General features: G+C 37.5%; 2 protein-coding genes across 2 annotated transcripts; both read left to right on the forward strand.

The window, feature by feature from the left end:
* The first annotated feature begins 7,815 nt into the window (after positions 1-7,815).
* Positions 7,816-8,238, forward strand: atoh7 (atonal bHLH transcription factor 7). The gene has a single exon (XM_066678330.1). It carries the CDS (start codon positions 7,816-7,818, stop codon positions 8,236-8,238), a length of 423 nt encoding a protein of 140 aa, XP_066534427.1.
* A 6,011-nt stretch (positions 8,239-14,249) lies between these two features.
* pkd2l1 (polycystic kidney disease 2-like 1) lies at positions 14,250-23,323 on the forward strand. Its single transcript, XM_066679203.1, has 15 exons — positions 14,250-14,538; positions 15,139-15,252; positions 15,861-15,988; positions 16,193-16,446; positions 16,901-17,125; positions 17,402-17,630; positions 17,735-17,905; positions 18,001-18,182; positions 18,864-18,984; positions 19,359-19,457; positions 19,778-19,899; positions 19,974-20,091; positions 22,105-22,220; positions 22,565-22,712; positions 23,153-23,323. The coding sequence occupies exons 1-15, from the start codon at positions 14,250-14,252 to the stop codon at positions 23,321-23,323; spliced, it is 2,487 nt and encodes an 828-aa protein (XP_066535300.1).
* Positions 23,324-23,625: the final 302 nt, after the last annotated feature.

The raw sequence follows: 23,625 nt of genomic DNA on the forward strand, positions 1-23,625 counted from the left end.
ATTATTATAATTGTTGTATATTTGTATTTATTATTGTATTGTATTATTATATTGTATTTAATATTTGTTGTATTATTATTATCATTAAGTTTCATCAAGTCCAATCTGACTCCTGGCCACCACATACATAGTGTTCCTACAGAACATCTTGTTTTTCAGGCTTTTTATTGGCTCGTTCCATCTTTTTGCTGGCCATCCTCTTCCTCTTTTACCTTCAAATCTCCCAAGAATGACTGTCATGTACAATTAATGAGTTCTTCCCATAATGTGTCCGAAATAATAGCTTCTGTTTAATTACCTGGGATTCTAGTAAAAGGTAAGACTTGATGTGGTCCAGATTTGTCTCCTTGGGATTCAGAGGCTTCAGATATCCCTTGTTCTAAAAAGCCAAACTATCCCCTTAAAATCTAGGTTACCTGCACACAGGAAAGAGAAATCAAACAAGCTCCCTTTATATCTCAGTAATGTTTCCTAGTTAACGAGGTTATATGTTCATATTTAGTTCTTATTTAAACCCTAATGTCTCCTTTAAGAGTGTCACAGTGGTGCAGCAGGTAGTGTTTATCTCTGCCTAACCACATGCCTCTTCTATTTTTTTTTTCGTCTGATTCTATTTCTTCTGTGTAATTTAGAAGAGTCACCATTTAACCTTGTGAGCCCTTAGAGTAACATTTGAGGTCCAGTTTGGTCCCAAACTTTGATTCTTCATTCTTATTGCATCCCTTTCTCGTTCCCTCTCTCCTCATAAAGAAGTGCAGATTGAACTAATAAACTCATGTCCAATCATAGTGTACCGCAAAAAGCACAAACGATATAATCAATGTCTCACTACTTCATGGTGCACACTTTCTCTCATTCACTACAATCTACCGTCAAACCACACGGGTCCAACGAGCGCCCTCTAGAGTACAGCAGATGAACTCTGAATTCTGTTTCGAGTATGTCTGAGTCCGGAGAACAAACGGGCAGTGAGTAGACGGGGAAACATTTCTTGCATCAGCCAATCCAATGTCTGAAGTACCCGTTTTTTCATCCTTCTTAGGGAATATAAAAAAGGGCAAAAACGACAGTGGCCCCACTTCCGTGTTATCGTCCATGTCAAATTCCATTAAGAGTTAGGTTCGCTATTTTCTCCGGTCTGCAGCATTACTTCAAGAAAAAAGGGGTGACAGAAACGGTTTACTCAGCTCTTTTTGATGTTACATTTTTTTCAGTGATATTTTTCTCTACTTAACTAAAGCTGAAATAAATTTACAGAGTTCAATTTTTGTCATTGGCAGATACTAATTCCTAACTTGTATTTAATTTCATTTACTGTTGGCTTCATATGTCCTTTTTATTCACTCTCATACTTCAGGTTTATCTTATTTTGAGATATAAACACTATTTTCAGATGTAAATGCTGGTAGGAGCGTGCATAAGAGCATGCTAGCACCAAAAATACTCTGCCCTTATTTCCTGCCTTCGGGACCAGAGACACTGGACGCACGCCAATTTTTTGAAACACATCACAGACAAAACTGACGTCTTACTCATTGGACCTAAGTCCACTCTATTAAATATCTGACAGTACACTTAAATTCTCCAGTTTTTCGCAATTTAGGTGTATTTCTTTACTCGTTTCTTTCCTTCAAACCTCATATTAAGGCCCTAACCAAAACATAATTTTGTCTCCTTGTGTAAAGCGTCCTTGGGTATAAGAAAGGCGCTATATAAATGTAACGTATTATTATTATTGGACAAATAATATAAATGTTAACAAGTAACTGAAGTAATCTATGAATGAATGTAACATAAGCATGGGCATCATATGAAGTCTCCTTTTTCTCGCTTTTGGTTTTCCAACAGGCTGCAGCGAGACGTACTTGAGGACGTTGGTTATACTTCTGCAGTTCGTATTCCTCTCCAGCAGGGGGCGATGAAAGTCGCATCATGGAAGTCGAGCACTGCAAAAGAAACGGTCTCACTGTTTCCAAGCACTCGTTTATACTCACTCGTTTATACGTGGTTATTTTTATAATATGACGTGTCTTATAATAATTTCAGTATAATCCATCACAACACAGACTTTGGATCAGCTCCTGCATTTTAAAAATGGGAATCTTTTTTAAGCTTCGCGGAAAATTAGTCGTTCCTCAACCGTTAGTGACCTCATAACGGCTCGAGCCCAGAGCTGATACTCCCAACAATGTCTAGATTCGGTGTCTAGATCTGGTCATCTGTTTTAAATCAATACCTTCCTTTTCCCGGTGATGCAACGTATTTCTAGCTAAAACCACAACACTGATCACACGCAGGCCATTAACTATACGTGATGACATGCCAAAAGTCTTACAAAAAACTAAAACTATTTTGTTAGCAATCATTCCTGGTTTTGCTATAAGATGATGCCACACTTTTATTAAAAAAAAGAAAGAAAAAAAGAGAGAAATATCACTCTAGGGCACTTCTACGGCTAAGATAATATAGAACTTAATGGATGAAGATTTTGTGTTTCTTATGTTGTGAATTTAAGAAGTGGCAAATGAATGGCCTTTCTAAGAAACAGCCAGTGTTAAAACACATAGCATTTGAAGGAAAAGTGAGATTAAATATATTTTACACGTTATTTAACAAAATAATGCCATAAATGTCATAAATAACAAACCAGCTGATTTGTAAAGAGGCTATTCTTTTTTAAAATTTGTTTAAAGTGGTTATTCTTTTTAATTTGTTAATGATGTTTGCTAAAAAAAAAAACACTGGATTCCATGCCAAATTTATGTTGATCTATTTTTCTTACAATATTGTTCAGACATTGGGTATATTGTGGCTATATAATTTGCCTTAGGTAGATCTTTCAAAAAACTGAGTTCTGCATGTTTTACAAAGTTTCCTGCTCAGATCAAATAATTCATTTAATTATTATTAGCAATTTTTATAAACAATTGTATATATATTTCTTCTTCAAGTACAATAAAAAGCATACATTTATTAGCTAATTAAGCATAGTAATCCCAACAGCCAGAAGAAACAAATGTTCAAACAGGCATGAAATTGCTTTCACCTTGTGTGACCTAATTAGAGGCACCAGCACGTCTCACCAGATGCCCCTTTTTGGGGCTGTTTTTATGTCATGTATGGAGGGCAGTTTTTTTTCATTTAACGCTTCACATCTCTTTTAATGACCTCATTGGCCAGTGTGTATTTATCTATTAACCAAACCAGTCATCTGACAGTAGACTAGCTCATTTATGATTGTCCTATGCCTTATATTAGTGTTAGTGTTATGTTGATGCCTTACACTTACATATATATCACAATATAAAGTGTTTAAATAACAATGCTATGATTTTTAATCATAGAGATATTGAATTATTGTCCAGCCCTAATTTCTACTATTCTCTTAAGCATTCTAGTCAACTATAAATAGGTCAGCTAACAGCTCATAGTCAGTAGTTCTTTAGTCAGTTAGTAGTAAGTTGCAAGTCATGGTTAAAACAAAGAGGTTAGTGAGGGCTTCAGGTTGAACACTGTAGCTTCTCACAAGAAAATGAAAAGCTATACAGACTTACCCAGGTGTTGTGAAGTGGCAGTGGCTGCAATGCAATGCATGATCAAAAAATATAAGATGGTAATCACTGAAAAAACTTAAAAGCCATGGTAAGAAGCCAAAAAATTACCCCAGCAATGGAAATAATAATAGGTTTAAATGAGAAGCGAAGATGTCTTCACTGATCAATTCAGGAACCAAATTGTTCATGCCAGACACTGCACAAAGCTGGTCCCCAAGGATTCTGAACTAGGAGGACTCCACTTGTCCAAGTGATGCATGCAGAAGCTCACCTAGGTTCATTTGGATAAAGAAGTAAGCTTCTGGTCATGACTTTGTGATCAGATTTAACAAAAATGCAGACAAAGGAGTGTAGAATATTATTGGTGGAAAAAATGGAGAATCATTCAGCCCCAAATAACCAATCCCCATGGTCAAAGAGGTGGTTGGGAATATAATGCTTTGTGTGTGTTGGTTTAGCCAGTGGCACAAGAAGCCTGGTCAACGTAAATGGCATCACGAGATAGGAGGACTACTTTAGCAGCTCTGAACCTTTCAACAAGACAGTGATCTGAAACATAAAGCTGAAGTGTCCAAGAAATAGATAACAGAAAACAATATCAACACTTTGGACTGGCCCAGCCAGACTCCAGACCTGAATCTCACTGAGAATTTTTCAAAAAAAAAAAACTAAAGACCAGAGTGATGAAATGAATGCCTTTAAACCTCAAAGACCAAAGATCTCCAGGCCCAAATCTTGTTAGGGATCATAAGAACCCATAGAGGGTTTTGAAATAAAGATTTTGCCAGGGATTACTGAGAAGGGTATGAACTATTTTGGACATGGCCCTATTTTATTTTATTTATTTGGACATGGCGATATCTCTAGCACAATTTCTTACTGCCTTTTATATAGGGTGACCAGATCTGAGATGGTGAAGAAGAGGACATGTCTCCGGGGGCGGAAGGGGGGTGGACGACTACTGACGTAAAGACTGATCAATTAAATGTTTACAGAGAAGGTTATTGACCAATAACGGTAGCTCTACAGTCAGACCGTCCAATCCAAAGATTTTAGGCTACTTCACCACGCCCCCTTCTCACTCAAGCGAACCAAACGGAGTAGGGGAGGGCGGGACTAGTTTGTGAACAAAACACTACTCGAAATTCTATGTAAGTTCTAGAAAAACAAAATCCCGGACATTTGTGAAATTCTGCCCGGATATTTTTTTTAAGTCTAAAAAAGAGGACATGTCCGGGTAAAAGAGGACGTCTGGTCACCTTAATTTTGTATAAAAATTCACTCCAACTCAAACTTTGGCATGGGTATAGTTTTGGCTTAGGTATATTTTGACAAAGCCTCATATCTTCATCTTTTCAGGCAAAGTTAAAATCATTATTGACAATAAATTAAAGAAACAGGTATAAGATGATATTTCAAATTAATTTTGGAGCATTTCTATTGTTCAGTTCTTCCTAAAATTGAACACATTGTAAAAAAAATAATAAAAAAGCAAATTGGTTACTTACTTAATCATCTACAGTTTCAGTCTGGAGGTTACAAATATCATGCTGAGGTACAAATATCTTTTTAATAATAGTAAATTATAAAACCTTTAGTGATAACATGAGTGATATATCTTATAAAATTCTACCTTTCTCTAATTAATTTTATGAGAGTAATATAAATTTTATTTTAAGGTGATATACAAAAAAAATGTATATATATATATAGGGGTTTCTGTTCAGTCTGACATTAAAGCAACCATGCAGTGCTGTATTAAAGATACATTCATATCATTCCTTCAGTCCTTCTACTGGTGAAAATCAGATTTACAAAACCTTGCCTCAGGGTATAGACCTTCTCACTTTCCTTTTTTAAAGGAATTATCTCCTTATCCAGAGCATTAATCTTCACACACTTACACACACACACATGGCCTGATAATGTTCTGAATGAAACAGAACACACAGACTCTATTCTGGTTATGACATATGGCTTCATCTGCAGAGAGCAGCCACCAGCTCCAGACAAGCTCATCACATGATCGAGGTAAACACACGGCTGGTCATGTCTGGACCAAGACCCTGAGCAGCTGGCCAACCCTGCCAATCTGCAATCAATGAATCACACTGCGAGATGAGGATTCTATGCTTAATTGAACAGCACAGTTACTCACACACTGCAAAACCACCAGACAGCATGAGCTTATACGACCTGACCCGTCAGCACTGGCTCATCTGGGACATGCATTATTTAAAGAGGTGGAAGATATTTGATTTGAATACAGAACTACCATACACTGTTCATTTAACACATATCAAACCTGGGCTTATTAGCAAAGCAAGCATTGCAAAGAAAATGTTTATTTTATGCAATGTGTGCCCCGTTGGTCTTGGAACAGAACCTCACATGCATTTTTTTAAACATAATTTGAAAATATCACATATTTACACTGAGTTTAATATTGACATATAGACCAAAAACATCCAAGTTTAATGTATTATAAAATGAATTATTGTCCAATTATTTCACTGAAATTTGGAAGGTCTTTTTCCTTTTCCTTTAAATTGGCTTTTTGGGGACTTTTTCTTACACTATATGAAAACACCAAATGTATTCTAAATTTATTCAAATATTTTGGAGATATAGATCAATAGATCAGATAGATGTTCCTGCCTTGTATCTAGTGACTCCGGGTGGGGTTCAAAGTCACCACGGCCATGAACTGGATAAGTGGTTTCACACAAAGAAAAAATGAAAGAATAGTGATGATACAATGCATAAAGTTTTCTTCTTTAGACAAAATTACATTTATTGATATAATGTAAGATTTTGAAAGGATGGATAGATGGATGGACATAGCTTGCTAGCTAGCTAGCTAGATAGATAGCTAGATAGATAGATAGATAGATAGATAGATAGATTGATTGATTGATTATGAACTGCTCAGTATCAAATCCTCACGCTCTGCATGCACTCATAACAGATGGAAACAGACATCCAGCTAAACACTTCTGTCTGCTGTAGCTCCTCTGAGAGACACAGATCAATTATTTATTCTCATGTAGCTTTGCTCCCCTTATGTGAAGGTCACTAATGCATGCCTCATACTGTGCCTCATTCAGATATAAAAAAACGACAAACGAAATACACATATTTCTGTCACCTGATCTGTGAACATAAAAGACTATTTTGGTGTTACATTCATCTCAGTCAAAATCAAAGAAAACATTAAAAAAAAACATTTAATGCCAAATCAAGCAGTGTAGTTTTATTATTTTATTTAATATTATTGAATGCACAATTAGTATTCTTACAATATGGTGTATGCAACAGTTTATTTACATAAATAACTATTTGTTAATATAATTGCACTATTTAGTACATTAGTTCAAACTGAGACATTATTTTCTTATGGTAACACAGGAATCAACTGTGTTTATTCAATTTAATTTAATACTTTGAATGAGAAGTTGCACAGCAAAAGTCCAGTTCTAAATGCAACAGTCACATCAGTTCAAACCTCAGGAATCCAACATCTGTTTCACTTTTTATATTATAGTTTGTTGCTTTATTATTAATGTGTTACTCAGATTAGTTAGTGGCAAAGCACATTGGCATCTAAGCAGTGTAGTAACTTTGAGTAGAAACAGCAAAATAAGTAGACCTGCTCTGTTTTCCATCAGTCCAGCAAAATAGTGAAGCTCAAAATACAGGTGACCAACATGCAATACATTTGAGTCTAACAACATTGTCAGTGTACAGAGACGGAGGCTACATTTTAAGACAAGATAATAATATGCCATACATGTTTGTGATGCTTTCGGATTTAATCAAGTGGTCTCTGACATTGACCCCCATGAGTTAAAGTGCTCAGGCCAGATGGTAAGTTTTGTGCATTTGTAACACATGGCTTTCAGGGGACCCTTAGGGTGATAGCTCTGCCAAAGTTAATTGGAATGTCATTAAAGTTTGAGTGAGTGGGGTGGGGTGGGTTGGGTTGTGTACATTTTCTTGCTTTCGATTAGGGTGTGTGAGTGTGTGTGTGTGTGTGTTCAGATGGGGCAATAGGCTGGGGCTCCACCTGCTGCCACCTGTCAGTACTCCAGTCCTATATAAGCACCATCACTCCTCCTTGGGGCCAAACAGATTCCGGCTTAATGCTGAGACAGTGCAGTGGCAAAGAACTTAACAAACCCTTTGGAAAGACTCTAGAGAGATCTCCGTAATCCACCCCTTGAGGATTGTAGCAGCTCTTGTGGACATTTACCAATAAAAGATGAAGCCTCGCCGACCCAGCTGTACAGACTCTGGCTCAGAGAGTGACCCCAGAGAGATGGAGAGGTTTGAGAGTGCGGCAAGGAGGAGGATGGCAGCGAATGCCCGAGAGAGGAAGAGGATGCAGGGCTTGAACACGGCTTTTGACCGGCTCCGCAAAGTGGTTCCTCAGTGGGGACAGGACAAAAAACTCTCCAAGTACGAAACCCTGCAGATGGCCCTGAGCTACATCATGGCTCTCAGCCGGATCCTGACAGACCCCAGCAGACACAGTGCCCCTCACAGGCAGTGGCTGGACCTGCAGCTGGATGATTTGCAGATGGAGACTTATCCATGCGTCGTGAGGTACAGCTCTCCTACTGAAAACCAACACATCAGTGCCTCATTCTCCTACCCTTACGAGAGCCTACAGGTCCCTACATAGACTGAGAAACACCGGAGAGCTAACCTGGGACTTTTTGCCTGAAGATACAGGAGTCAGTAAATACATTTGTATTAAATTTATGTATCATGTTTAGCCTATATTTTATATTGATCAGAAGAATTTCATTAGCTTGGAATATTTTTGATGAGTTGCTCCAAGTAATGCATTTATAGTCCTTATAGTATTTATTTTTATAGTTTATATTTGTAATTAAAAAACTCTATTGCAGTTGGGACTTTAGCGAGGTTTGTTAGTTGATTTGTTTCTGTTAGACAAAAGCTCAGACCTTATATTGCTTTGTATCAAATCATTATGTGGGAGTGTCTATGAAAGCTTAGTCAAAGCTAATGTTCCACGGAAGTTGTAACAGTACTTTTATTGCCAAACAATCAGCGTTTATGTTTGGTTGATTATTAATGTGATATTTGTTATTTGTAGTGTCATTAACAGTAGTAGAATCTGACTGGATCCTTTTCTTTAAATGTTTTTAATTAGTTTGCCAGCTATTTGTGTTCAGAATCTTTGTTGTGCTAAATATGGATTCTAATCCCTCAAGATATGTTTTGTACATTAATATATCATGCATACAACGTCTAGTCCCTGTGTGCCAGAATAAACTTGAAGAATTAAATACCTTCTGTCTCTTTTGCTTTATTTTGAACAATGTCATCTAAAGCAAAGTGCTGTAGAATAAAATTTACAATACACACACACACTTACACACACACACACCAATCAACCATAACTTTATGGCCACCACCTCCTTGTTTTTACCCTCACGATCCATTCTCTGAGCCGCACGCTCCACAGGAGCACTTTGTAGTTCCACAATTGCAGACTGTAGTCCATTTCTTGCTCTGCATACTTATTTTGCCCACTTTTACCCTGTTCTTCGATGATCAGGACCCCCACAGAGCAGATCTGATTTGAGTGGATGATCATTCTCAGCACTGCAGTGACACTGATGTGGTGGTGGATTGTTAGAGAGTGGTGCGCTGGTACTAGTGGATCAGACACAGCATGGTTGCTAAAAAAATTTAAACACTGTGTCCACTTATTGTCCATTCTGTTAGACACTCCTACCTCATTGGTCCACCTTGTAGATGTAAAGTGTTGCTGCACCGTGTTGTTTGTTCTCTAGTCCAACATCAATGGACACAGGACGCTGTTGGCTAAATGTTTTTGATTGGTTGACTATTCTCAGTCCAGCAGTGACACTGAGGGCTTTAAAAACTTGAGCAGCTTTGCTGTGCCTGATCCACTTACATCAGTGAAACAGACAATAAAATAACACCACCACGTGAGTGTGACTACAGCTCTGAGAATGTTCCACCACCCTAATCATACCTGCTATATGGGGGTTCTGACCGCTGAAGAGTAGGGTGGTAGGAGGCTAACAATTCAGACAACAGACTGTAATTTTAGAACTACAAAGTGCTCTGTATGGTCAGTGCACTATAGGCACTAGTAATAATACTAATGCTAAAGCTAAAGATAAAATATGAATTGTTATCATACAGAATGTAAATAATTTACATTTGTAATAAAAATAACAACATCAGTAATGAAAAATCATTAATGATGGCAGTAAGTGTGTGTGTGTGTGTGTGTGTGTGTGTGTGTGTGTATGTATGTGTTGATGCTGTGGTGTGCCTGATAAAGACCTAGCCATTTCAGTAAAACCCAGTGTGTCCTCAGATAAAGCTCCTGCAACAAACAAACCTCTGCTGTTTTCTGAAGGAAGTTATCAATCACGTTTAAAAGACCCAGTGACGTCAGTCTTGTTTACATATTGACATCTGCATTTGGAAAACTTACAGATGAGATCTTTTTGTTTTATATAGTTTATTTCATGTAGGACCAAGTTGAGAATTTGATTTTATATTTAAAATTTTCAGAATAATATTAGTTCTGAATATTTCATGTAATGGAACAGAGCTAAAGATTATATATTCTCTGAAGTTCAGTTATTGTCTGTGTTCAGCTATACTCTCTTTTTCTAAAGGAATTTCAGGTTGAATACGTCCAAGGAAATTGTCACCTGAGATTTTTTTATTTTTATTTTATTATTTTCTCTTTTGGTATTTGATGAAGTGTTGTGTGTAGACATTAACATATTTTAAATTTGTAGGTCCTTATGTATAAGAGAATCTGCCAAATGCTATAACAGCTTTAGTCACTATTAAGTAAAAACCTTAGTGTGTATAACACTTAATGACTTCTTGGACCAAAAACCCTGTCAAAACTGAATGATCGTTGACTTTAACGAATGAAATATATGTACGTTAAATGTAGCACAGCCTCTGATACAGCGGACCAACGCAGCTCCTCTAGATCAGGAAAAGAAAATTAAAGCCTTTGTCATGCACTGACTGTGGATAATGTGGCTATTGAGCAGCAGTGAGGCATGAGGAAACCGCTCTCAGGTCAAGGCTTGTACACAAAACCACACACCGCAAATACAACACCATTAATCACTGAGCTTTCAACTGCCATAATACCACGCACACTATCATTACAGCCCCCACCATGGCAAAAATAATACTCAGCCAGTTACATCTCATCTTTCTAAATGCTTCTGAATTATCACTGTAGACTGACATTAATTTAAACTGATGTTAATTTAAAAATAATAATTAAAAAATGATTAATTTTTTTTCATTTATTGTCTGAAACTACTTATCCAGTTCAGGGTCGCGGTGGGTCCCTGAAGGTGCAATTCAGGAACACACCCTGAAGGGGGTGCCTGTCCTTCACAGGATGACACACACACACACACACACACACACACACACACACACACACACATTCACATTGACACTTTTTTGAGTCGCCAATCCACCTACCAACGTGTACTTTTGGACCGTGGGAGGAAACCCACACAGACACAGGGAGAACACAACAATTGAAAGATTAGATTAGACAAATCAACGATGCCATATACAGCACACCATTTATATTCACATGCACAGTGTGTCAGAAACCACTATACAATAAAATGCGTCAGACGTAACTCTTCTACTGCTGAAAATGATAATGTAGATAATTTATAAATCAGGAAAATGTATAGCAATGTCACTGAAAAAGCATATTACAAAAAATGTGATTACACAGTCCTTAACTGAGGCAGTGGTTAGCCTCAGGACCTGAGTTGAAGTGATCATGGGACAGTTTATCATACTGAGGTGAGATTCTTCAGGAGAATTATGGCCTGCAGTTCTTTAATCGTTTGGTTCTAGGTGGGATGCTATAATACCATACACAACAAGACATCGCCAAGTATAAACACACACACAGAATTTGATATACATTAAGGGGACCAATTCCTTAAGGATTTAATTTAAATATTAAAAACTATAACTGCTACGTTTGTGAACAGCTAGTTTTTGTAAGCAATTTTCTTCAAGTCCTTGTCTTGATGGTGATATCTGAAAGGGGTCTCTATACCATTAAACTGCAGTTGTTATACTCCTGTGAGCTTTTTTGTGACAATTTATTTTCTGTTAGACTGAGAGAGCTCCATAACTTGATTTATCATTAAATGTCAGGTTTTAGTTAATGATAGACCATGGTCAATGCACTCTTGCTAGTATAAAATCTCCTTAATTTTCTAAAAAAAAAAAGGTGCTGCCTTGCTTTCTATAAACTGACAGTCCTGCAATTGAAGTGTAAATTGCAGGCGGTGTTGTCACATTACCTCAAAAAATGAAAACATATCAAAGTTATAAGAAGTTTTGTGCCAACAGCAGTGATGTTTTGAACTGTTACAGTTTATTGCTATATATTGTATTGCTGAAGCTAGAGGTTTATATTGTGTGGACTGTTTGCACTCTACTCTGGCTTTAATGTATTCTCCAAGCTCTCTGACAGGTGGTCATCCATGCATGTATGTGTGTCATATGAATTTACATAAAGTCAGCCTTGCTTTTTAAGCAGAAGCGCATGCCTCATAATTATTTGCCATTTGACTTATTGTTTGTATGTTCTCTATTCATCTGTAATCTATTGTCTTGGCCTTGTTAACGGAGTAATGAGTAATGAGTAATGAGTAATGAGCCCATCTTTCAGCATGACAGTAGCATAAATGAAATGCTTAATGGTCAGTCACTGGAAGTAATACAGGAAGTGTTTCTGCATCCAATTTACTGTATATTTATATATAATGTGTATATATTTTTGTATATTTAAGAAATATATCTTAAGTCTTTCTTTTCATAGGAAAACAGACTAGTCATTTATGTTACTACATAAGTTCTACGGTTACAGACTGTAGTCCGTCTGTTGCTCTGCATACTTCACTTGCTTCCTTTCACCCTGTCCCTCAATGGTGAGGACCCCTACAGAACAGGTATAGTTTGGGTGCTGGATCATCGTTGTACTTTTGCAAGTGGATCAGACACAGCAGTGCTCTCAGTCCACTCACTGTCCACTCTGTTAGACACACCTACCTTGTTGGTCTGTAGATGTAAACTCAGAGACAGTAGGTCTAATCTTGTTGTCCATCAGAGGACAATGGACCTGTTGGCTGGATATTTTTGGTTGGTGGACTATTTTCAGTTGAGCAGTGACAGGACTGTGACAAGCAACCCTTCTGTGTCTGATCAACTTGTATCAGTGTGACCTACACTGACACAACAAAAACACCTTAGAGTCACTGCAGCACAGAGGATGACCCACCACCCAAATCATACCTGCTCTGTGGTGGTCCTGTGGGGGTCCTGACCATTGAAGAACAGGGAGATTCTGATGCCTTTTGCCACTTCACGTGGCCAGGAACCGCCTACTACAGCAAAAAAAAAGGAAATTTGACTGACACACAAAAGGACTAATCACAAGTCACACTATTTTGTTTGCTACTTGATTACTTTAGCTGTTGCTGGTTTTACATGGGAACAGTAAGAGTATATGCAGATCAAACGCTCAACAAATATTCAGCACAATATATAATCATAATTATTAACATATTTTAATAGTTTATGTATAGAAATGCAGCTTAAAGTGAAAAAAAAATTTCTGTGCAATATAAATCATTCTCAATACTTTCACACATTCGATTATAATGTTTAGTTTATTGGATTATTGTTCAATCTAAACTCAATATTTTTAAACAAATAACTTATGACGGTCTAAAAAAACATTGAATTTCTACTTATGGTGATGTTTTTATTTTATTTATTATTATTATTATTATTCATTCATTCATTCATTCATTATCACAGGGAGAACACACCAACTCCTCACAGACAGTCACCCCAGGTCCCTGGAGCTGTGTGACTGTGATACTACTGTGCCGCCCCTTATTATTATTATTATTATTATTATTATTATTATTATTTGGACACCCTTTTTTTTTTACTTTACATCACAGTGTAATTTAATGAAGAACAGCCAACAAAGAAATGTTCCAAAATTACTATCACTACAAAGTCAATCTTAACCCATTAACTTAAGAGGCATATTCCAACTCCTGTAGCTGCTTTTTCTGAGATATGAGATCATATTCCAAAAGCCTGGAATTACTTCACATATTGTGTATAAAGTACATAACTTCACATATTGCAAATAAAGCACATTTACATTTACATACATTTTGTGAATAGTCCCTGATGAATGAACTACTATATAGCCTCTAAAATTATTTGGAATAAAGAACAGTTTGCCTTCGCATTTTGGAATATATTTGAACAATAAAATAATATATTTCTAGAAACAAGATGTACATATTGTAAAATGTAAACTTGAAAAAAACTTTGCTACTTTGCTGTTACAGCATCCTTTATCATAGTGTTGTTCTATATTGGTATAAAGAAGCTTGGGATGTCTCTGTTTGTCAGTGGCAGGTCAGGGATTTTATAGCCTATCTAAACAATGGAAAGCTCCCTCCCCCTTTTAAAGCAAAGTCATGTTCTGTGTGAGTGTTGTCCAGGAGGAAGGTATATAAGGATTGTTGCACAGTGGACAAAGTATAATCCTCGTTGAGTTGGACAGAGCTAACCTGAGAAAGCAGCAGAATGCAGAAACTCAACAACCGAGCAGAAAGCCACCTGAGCACTGAGGTAGAGTGTGAACTCGACACTCTGGGGAAGAGAGGGTGGGTGAACCAGGCCTACTGCAGCACTCCTCCACCTGTCCGGCGCTCCATCAGCACCGTGTACAACCCCCAGCTCCTCTTCCACAGCTCCATGGATAACACCAACAAATTATCCACACCCAACCCATATCCAGCAGAGAACAGCAAGGTCCACCTCTATGAGAAACACAGTTCCAGCTGCTGCTCCGCTGTCCTACGAGCTGTCAAAGGTAACAGAGCATCTATTGCTTGTCCAGTTTTTCCAATCTTACCTCATAGGTCTCTTATAGTGCATACATCATCAAACCCTCCTCACACATTTTATTTCAGCATTTCTCAGCTGTTGTTCATTCTTGATAATCTGCTTCTGTAGAAGTGAGGGTGTTTGACCAATTTGACATTTGTGTAAAAGTTTAGTTGTGTTTACAACTTAGTTTTGAAATAATTATATTGAACGTTATTATATTTTTATGAGTTGACATTAAAACTGGAAGTAGTGCAAGCTTGAATCTGTTGATAGAGTATGTACATGGAATTTAAATATTATTATTAAATAATACACTCAGCTAATTATATATGATTAACAACTGATTATATAAAAACGTGATGGACGAAAACAACAAATCATAAAAGATTTGCAATAAATTATTTCTTCATTGTCTAACATTTAAAGCTAAGAATGTTCTTAACAACTCTTTTAAAGTTTTTGGAACAATCAGAACAGAACAATGCTAATGGATATATTATGTTGCACGTTTTTATGTTAATTTGATATGACAAAACAACAGAATACGAAGGATTGCCTTAAATTGTTGATTCTGATTGGACAGGACTGTGGGGAACAACACTGACAAAGGATACGACAGAGAACCGAGAGCTCTTTGTGAGAACTACCCTCAGGGAGCTACTTGTCTACATTGTTTTCCTAGTGGACATATGTCTGCGTAAGTATAAGATAAATACAGAGCTGGAAAGACACCAGTAGAGTTTTAGAAAAATAAAGTGCTGAAAATATTAAGTGCTTTTCAGAATCACATTTATTTTTCAGACTTATGAGCAGGGAACTACCAAAAATTAATGTTAGATCATCGCAGACCTGAACACATTCTTATCTTGTTGGTGAATCCAACACTGCAATGTATTATCTTCAGAGACCTGCCTATTATGAAACCCTCTCCCCTCCCCTGTGATACACAGAGCATTGTGCCGGGGAACATCAATTCTGAAAGGAATACAAGCCTCGCTCTGCTGTCTTTTACTGATAAGAGCCCAAGCCGGGCCATTTAGGCTTTGTATGTGTTGGATGTGCATTGTTTATGGGAGCTATTTGTGTTCTCTGTCCTCTTTCCTCAAACAAATCACTCTCTCCTAATTGAGGCATTTGGCTTTTATGACGTGCCCTCTGCCAATGAATGAATCCTTCATAAAAAGCCTTCCACTGATGGCTCTGTTCTGTGTCTGGTTGAATGTTAAAGATAAGCAGCATGGGCTCTTATAGGAATCTAACTGTTGTATCACTACTGTGTTTTATAATAATCATCTTGTATTCCAGTGACCTACGGAATGACCAGCTCCACTACTTACTACTACACCAAAGTTATGACTGACCTGTTTGTGAACTCACCCAGTGAAAGTGGGGTCACTTTCCTGAGCATTGCCAACATGGATGATTTCTGGAGTGTGAGTTGGCTGTCGTTTCTGTGTTAAATAACCTCATTAAGTTCTGAAGAGGTCAATTTTGGAAATCAGATATGTATCTGGTCTTTAGACACATAAAGTTGTGTATGGTCAGAATGAACAATAACTGGTAAAGTGACCAGTGTTTGACCTACAGTAAATAAACACATTTACTATGAATGAATGGTTACTTATTTTTCTGCTCAGTACTCACAAGGCCCACTGCTGGATGGCCTGTATTGGACCAGTTGGTACAACAACAGATCTCTTCAAAGCGGGAGTCAGTCCTTCATTTACTATGAGAACATGCTGCTGGGTGTCCCTCGTGTCCGTCAGCTGAAAGTGAAGAACAATTCCTGTAAGGTGCACAGTGACTTTGATAAGGAAATCACTGACTGTTTTGACGTCTACAGTGAAAAGAAAGAAGATGAGAGCTCATTTGGACTCATCAATGGAACAGCGTGAGTGATGCCTCTCTCTCTCTCTCTCTCTCTTACTCTAACTGTCCTATTAAGTGTTAGCTAAACCCAGTTAACCTCATCTGTTGTCATCACGTCCATTCACATACATTACTCTTCTGCTGTTTTGAAAAAGAGAAGGTGAAAGAGCAATTCATTTAACTACGGCCAAAGTGTATTTCTTCAAGGTAGTCTCCCTTTGTTACAGTAACAGCTTCTACTTTTCTAGGAAATCTTTCAACCATATGTGGGAACATTTCTCTGAGGATGATTACAAATTTTAGCTTAAGGTATCGGTTGCTTTTTCTGCTTCCCACAAGGAGGAGCTTTAAGGTTCTCACTCTTGATCTTGATTATGTTTTACATGTATTTATTTATTTTACTTCATGTTGCACATGTGGGACCGCTAAGCATATGCAAGTTATCATTAAAACTGATATCAATTATTTTGTTTTAGCTGGCAGTACCACACAGAGAAAGAGCTGAAGGGGTCGAGCCACTGGGGACTACTGGCCACATACAGTGGAGGAGGCTACTACCAGGATCTGGCCTTGACCAAAGAGGATAGTGCTGTTCTTTTGGCCAATCTCAGCAGCAACCTGTGGTTGGACCATGGAACCAGGGCTGTCTTCATTGACTTTTCCACATATAATGCCAACATCAATCTTTTCTGTGTTATTAGGTAATGATATCAAATGGTCTCTTAAAATGAATCTCTGTAAGTAGCAAAACCTTCATTATCTCCATTCTTTGAAAATGATCACTGTGTGAAAAAGTTATGATGACCGATATGATCCAAAACTGCGGGGAATAACATCTGTTTATTTTCTTTCTCCGTTAAACGTGCCATTCTGGAGATAAAAGGTTTTGTTATGACGGCCAGAATTAATGCATTGATCAGATTGTAAGATTTTAGTTCCTTTGTGAAACTATGAGGTTCTCTTATTGTTTTCTTTAGATTAGTGGTTGAATTCCCAGCCACTGGTGGAGCAATCCCTTCGTACCAGATACGGACAGTGAAGCTGATCCGGTACATTACCATGTGGGATTACTTCATCGTTGGCTGTGAGATTGTCTTCTGTGTATTTATTCTGTACTATATCGTGGAGGAGATATTGGAACTCCGCATACACAGGTTTTCCTACTTCAAAAGCATCTGGAACATTCTGGATGTGGTGATCATATTGGTAAGATGAGTCTGTTTACATTGCTGCAGTTATATTTTCATATCCACTCATTGAAACTGAGGTTAGTGGAACATAATGCAGTAATGGTGCTGTTTTCTTCACAGCTCGCTATTGTTGCTATTGTCTTCAATGTTTTTCGTACCATCAAAGTGGACAAATTACTCGGAAAACTACTGGAAGATCCAGGCATTTATGCTGATTTTGAATTCCTTGCATTTTGGCAAACTCAGTACAACAACATGAATGCTGTAAACCTGTTCTTTGCCTGGATCAAGGTAAGATCTTGTTGTAGTTCACTGTAGTGAAAACCATTATGGCAGAAAGATAAGTCTAATCCATGGCTAATTCAGTTTGATCTTCTTCCCTGTAGATATTCAAATACATCAGTTTCAATAAGACAATGACTCAGCTGTCCTCTACACTGGCCCGCTGTGCCACAGACATCCTGGGCTTTGCCGTCATGTTCTTTATCGTGTTTTTTGCCTATGCTCAGCTAGGATATCTGCTCTTTGGAACTGAGGTCATATCATTCAGCACCTTTCAAAAATGCATGTAAGAAGCTTTCTGATAGTCTGTTAAGTTTAAACTTGATACTTTACTAAAAGTAGAAAACGCACTATATGTCCAAAAGAATATAGACACCTGCACATCCACCGTTTCTTCAAAACTGAATGAATATTTAAATTTGTCCCCCTTTTGTTGCAATAACATCCTTTTCTGAGGGTTTTAAACTAGATGTTGGAACAATTCTGTGAGGATTTGATGGCATTCAGCCACAAGATTATTAGTGAGCTCATGTACTAATGCTGGATGATTAGCTAGGGATCACAATATCCAGTCTCTCTCACTGATAATATACCAAATAATGGTCTATCACTCTGGACTGTATAGTTCAGAAGTTTTAGAACCCAGTGTGCTGGGGGTTTATGCGTTTTCAGCTGATTTTTTTTATTGAGCATGGTGACCTTAAACTCATACACATCCATTCCAAATTGGTTGCACATTAGTGGATGAATTCATTTATTATAGAGGCACCTAAAATTTTAATTATATATTATTTTTAGATTTAGTTTAACTTTATTTGACTGAACTTGGGACATATGTTGTTTTAATATGTCCCATATTATAAATTATAAATTGATCTAATGTTATAATGTGGCATTCCAGATTTTAAGCCCATAAGCCCATTTCACGTTTTTGTTGTTGTTATTTATTTATATTTTCCTGCTGCAGATTCACCCAGTTTAGGATCATCCTTGGAGACTTTGACTATGATGGCATTGAAAGGGCAAACAGAGTCCTTGGACCCATATATTTTTTCACCTATGTGTTCTTTGTTTTCTTTGTGTTACTGGTGAGTGTACTAAAACACAGTGCAGATATACTACCACTTTTAAAGATGAATTCCAACAAAAACATATTCTGCAGACATGTAAACAACATAATTAAGCAATATCAAAGTAGTCTGATGAGAAACAGTTCACATTAAAGACACTTCTTGATTCAGTGCTCTTTACAGTGATAGTGAAGGGAAACCAGAAAATCCTATTGTATTTAACTTATACGTCCTCTGCTTTTTCTGACAGTTCTGAATGGAATTTATATAAAATGGCAGTTTCATATCAAAACAATCTGTATGCATCTTAATGACTGAGCTACAAAGGGAAATTACGCCAATTTAAGTCAATGTCTTTGTCCTGATCAAGTTTCGCATGTTTTTTTTTGCAGAACATGTTTCTGGCCATCATCAATGACACATACTCTGAGGTAAAGGAGGAACTTGCATCCCAGAAAGATGAGCTTCAGATTACAGACCTTATCAAACAGGTCAGTCATTAATTAATACTTCTTTGATTGGTTAGTGTCCTGCATGTTACCAGCTACAATCTCTCAGTTACTTTTATATTAGAAAAAAACATCAAAATCCTTAAAATATTTGAATGAAACCTAATGTTTAAGAAGGTCATTTTGGTTCAGTCTTTTGGTAAATACATCATGAAAATTTTACACGTGCTAAAGAGAACATGGCATTTCTAATTAATTCATAAGAATAAAAATCCACAAAAAATGGAGATCCACTTTTGTCCTGACAACAATGGTATGTTGGCATCAGTTAACATGAGCTGACACTGTTTCTTTCATTTCAGAGTTATGCCAAGACCTTCATGAAGCTGAAACTAAAAAATGAAAAGATCTCAGATGTCCAGAAGGCCTTACGGTCAGGGTCTAAAGAGCTGGAATTCAAAGATTTTAGAGAAACTCTGAAAGAGTAAGTCACATTCCTAATGATTACAAACATGTGCAGAAATTATTAATGACCATGAGCATTTTTTGTCAACTCAGAATGGGCCATGATGATCATGAGATCTCAGCAGCTTTCTCCAAGTTTGACCAGGATGGCAATCAGATTCTGGACATGGAGGAGCAGCAGACGATGAAACGAGAGCTGGAGGAGAAAAGGGTTTGAGATTTGTTTCCCCATTAAATGTTTTTTTATATATTTCATGTACCTTCTGTATATACAGTCTTTTTGTTTTTTAATAAATAATAATTTATTTTATTTAGAAATTCATAACAGTACAACTCACAAATTAACAATGGAGCTATTTCCAATTTTGAATGTATACATATTTATAGAAATCAAACCCTTCCCCCCCTCATGCCCCACTACCAAATAAACAAAATGGAATACAGTCATTCATTATCTGTAAGCGCTTATCCAGTTCAGGGTCGCGGTGGGTCCAGAGCCTTCCTGGAATCATTGGGCGCAAGGCGGGAATACACCCTGGAGGGGCACCAGTCCTTCACAGTGCAACACACACACACACACATTCACTCACACCTACGGACACTTTTGAGTCACCAATCCACCTACCAACGTGTGTTTTTGGACTGTGGGAGGAAACCGGAGCACCCGGAGGAAACCCACGCGGACACGGGGAGAACACACCAACTCCTCAAAGACAGTCACCCGGAGCGGGAATCGAACCCACAACCTCCAGGTCCCTGGAGCTGTGTGACTGCGACACTACCTGCTGCACCACCGTGCCGCCCAAAAAGGGAATATATTTAAAATAAAATAAAATAAAATTTAATTAAATAATAAATTAGGAGAGGTCATAAATATCCAGATCAAGTGCAAATGTGCCCATATGTACATATACATAAATATAAATATATTCAAACATAACATAAGATATGCTGAGAGAAAAGAAAATAATAATAATATATAAATAAAAAACCCTGTACTGTGCAAATGTAGGCTGTCCAATGGGACCATGAATTTAAATAATTTAAACAGCATCAGGCAAAAATTTGAGTTCATCCAAATACGTAAAAACTGGCTGCCAGATGGAGAAAAATGTGTTCCTAGTGCCCCTAAGTGAATATTTTATTTTCTCCAGTTGTATAAGTTGTAACAGATCACTAAACCACATAGAAGCTTTAGGAGGATGTTTCGATTTCCAATGAAGTAGAATTCTACGAGCAAGTAGGGTTTTTCTGTTCTAAATGCCGAATATGGCAGCTAACAGGTTAGACTGAAGATCAACATCAAGACACTCTGATAAGGTGTGAAAAATTGTAAGCCAGTAAGTGGCTAGAGCAAAGCAAGGCCAAAACATGTGAGTCAAATTAGCTGGGGTGACATCGATTACAATAAGGATCAATATTGGGATACATTTTGGCTAACCTTACCTTAGACAAATGTACACGATGTATAATGTTAAATTGTACTGTACCTGTTGTACCTGTTATGCCCTCGTTCCCTTTCCCAATCTGCCTTAGTTGTTGCTAAAGATATATTTTAAGTGAGGTTATGATGTCATTCATCCTTGAGATTAATCCTTTGGATTTAGGAGAGGTTTCTAATAAGTCGTCTAGCACTGATTTTAGGGGTAGGTTAGGAAAATTAGGGTCCCGGCTTTGTGAAAAGTGTCAGGTTTGAAAATCATGGAATAGATCAGACTGATGAAGGATGAATTTTGCTGATAAATAATTAAAGCTTGTAAATACTGAGTCTGATATAGAGTGCTGTGCTAAAGTCTGAGCTGTCCCTCCATTTATTTCAATCATAGATAAAATGAACATTAGGTATAAGTGGGTTTGATCCTTGTCCTGGGTCACTGTCTGGGAGGAATGTTCTGGTTTCCTTTCACCATTAAAAAACACATGTTGGTTGGTGAATTGGCTGTGTGAATGTGTGATGCCTGTGATGGACTGACACCCTCTCCAGAGTGTGCTCTTACCTAGCACCTAATAATTCTGAGTAGTCTCTGGACCCATCATGACCCTGATCAGAAAGAAGTAGTTACAGAAGATGAAGACTCTTGACCTCTGACACTTGTATAGTACTGTTCTGGTGACTGTGGGTGATTGTAATGGTTTAATGTGTTTTCCTTACTGTGTACATTCTGTAATCTCATATCTCTCTTCTGACTGGAGTAAGTATGAGTAAACATATTTGTTTCACTAGGATGCACTCAATGCAGAACTTCATAATCTTGGAGTCAGCTACGGAAAGAATGGGAATTTAGCAGAAGACCAGAAGAAGACAAATGCCATCTCAGTGACTCAAGAGCAGTTTCAAATGTAAGCTCTACCTTCACATCGACTTCATCAAACGATTCAATCTTCCACCAAAGCAATTTAAAAAATATTACAGACACCTTGAACAATGTACCACCTGCATATCATTTAGAAGACTGACATCTTTCAATAAGGCAGTGAAATTATCATTTTAAAATATAATTTATCCCCCTAATGACTGATTACTCTCCTTTTAAAGGCAATGACTTAGAACAATCCCTGTATAACAGAAATAACTGTTGGGTTCAGTCTGCTGTGGTTGAGTTGTTGAGTGCATGCTTCTATTGTAATGTAGCTCACTAATTGATGCTGCACCTGCTCTCATGGCCATTACTGCTCTCGTCCAGGTTGGTTAAACAAGTGCTTGATCTGGAATTTGCTCTGACCACCACAATGGGCAAGATCGACATGGTCATGGAGAAGCTTGGACTTCAGGACACTGGAAAAACAAACAAAAAAGACACAACAGGAGTACAGCTGACTGCCAGGAATGAGGTGAGCATTACCTTTATATGGACATTTTGACTCTACTCAGGAAATGAATACATGGTCACTGTATAAAGGAAAGCTTTCATCTCCGGGGTGGTAATTTACAAGACAATGTATAAACATTCTTATCTTAAATGGGTGTTAAAGTAGGAATGATTTATCGAGAAATTGTCATATAGTCTATGACCAAATATTTGTAGACACCTTACAAGGTAACTTTAGACGCTGGAACAGTTCTGTGAAGACTTGATAGCACTCAACCATGAGAAGATTGCTACATCAACATGGTTTGGATGGAGCTCATTCATTCCAAAGAGTGTAGTTTCACTTCTCCACAGTCCAGTGTAAGGGGGCTTTACTCACTGAACATGGGTAATTGATGCTCAAAACATACATATAAACATGCACACATCATAGTTTTGTTTGTTAATGTTCTGTCACTGCAGGAGGAGAGGCCTGTGTCTGGAGGGAATATTCTGGTCAACCTCGACAGAGCCCTTGGGCAAGGGTCATCATCCTGGTCTTCAGCTTCTTGCCTGAGGAATACAGGAAGTGGTTTATATTCAGACATAGGCTGGCCCACTGTCTCAGAAAACTCCACCTCTACACGTCACTGAGGCAGAGACATGGAAAAAAAATCTATAAGATATTAATTCTGATAAATAAATGTATGCTACAAAACTATAGAATAATTTTAGAAATAGCCTTTATAATGGTTTAAAGAGATTTGTCAGTTTTGCTAGCAGTACATAGCACACAATACTAAAGGAGGTGTTTAGTTATGTTTATTTGTTCTGCAAAGAGCAACTCACATGAAATGAATAATCAAAGTGCTTTCTGATCCCTGAATGAAGGAGAATATTCTCTATAGATCGGGTCCTCTACGTGAGGGTGGCCATATTTAAATAAACAAATAAAC

This window comes from Hoplias malabaricus, chromosome 8 (genome assembly GCF_029633855.1).
Source record: "Hoplias malabaricus isolate fHopMal1 chromosome 8, fHopMal1.hap1, whole genome shotgun sequence".
Taxonomy (NCBI): domain Eukaryota; kingdom Metazoa; phylum Chordata; class Actinopteri; order Characiformes; family Erythrinidae; genus Hoplias; species Hoplias malabaricus.

What these genes read in the sequence shown, in the direction of transcription:
- atoh7 (XM_066678330.1), top strand. Translation starts at nt 7,816, where the DNA reads ATGAAGCCTCGCCGACCCAGCTGTACAGACTCTGGCTCAGAGAGTGAC.
- pkd2l1 (XM_066679203.1), top strand. Translation starts at nt 14,250, where the DNA reads ATGCAGAAACTCAACAACCGAGCAGAAAGCCACCTGAGCACTGAGGTA. An exon ending in GAGAGCTGGAGGAGAAAAGG is followed by an intron (nt 20,092 to 22,104) that starts GTTTGAGATTTG and finishes TTGTTTCACTAG; the next exon opens with GATGCACTCAATGCAGAACT. An exon ending in AGCTGACTGCCAGGAATGAG is followed by an intron (nt 22,713 to 23,152) that starts GTGAGCATTACC and finishes CTGTCACTGCAG; the next exon opens with GAGGAGAGGCCTGTGTCTGG.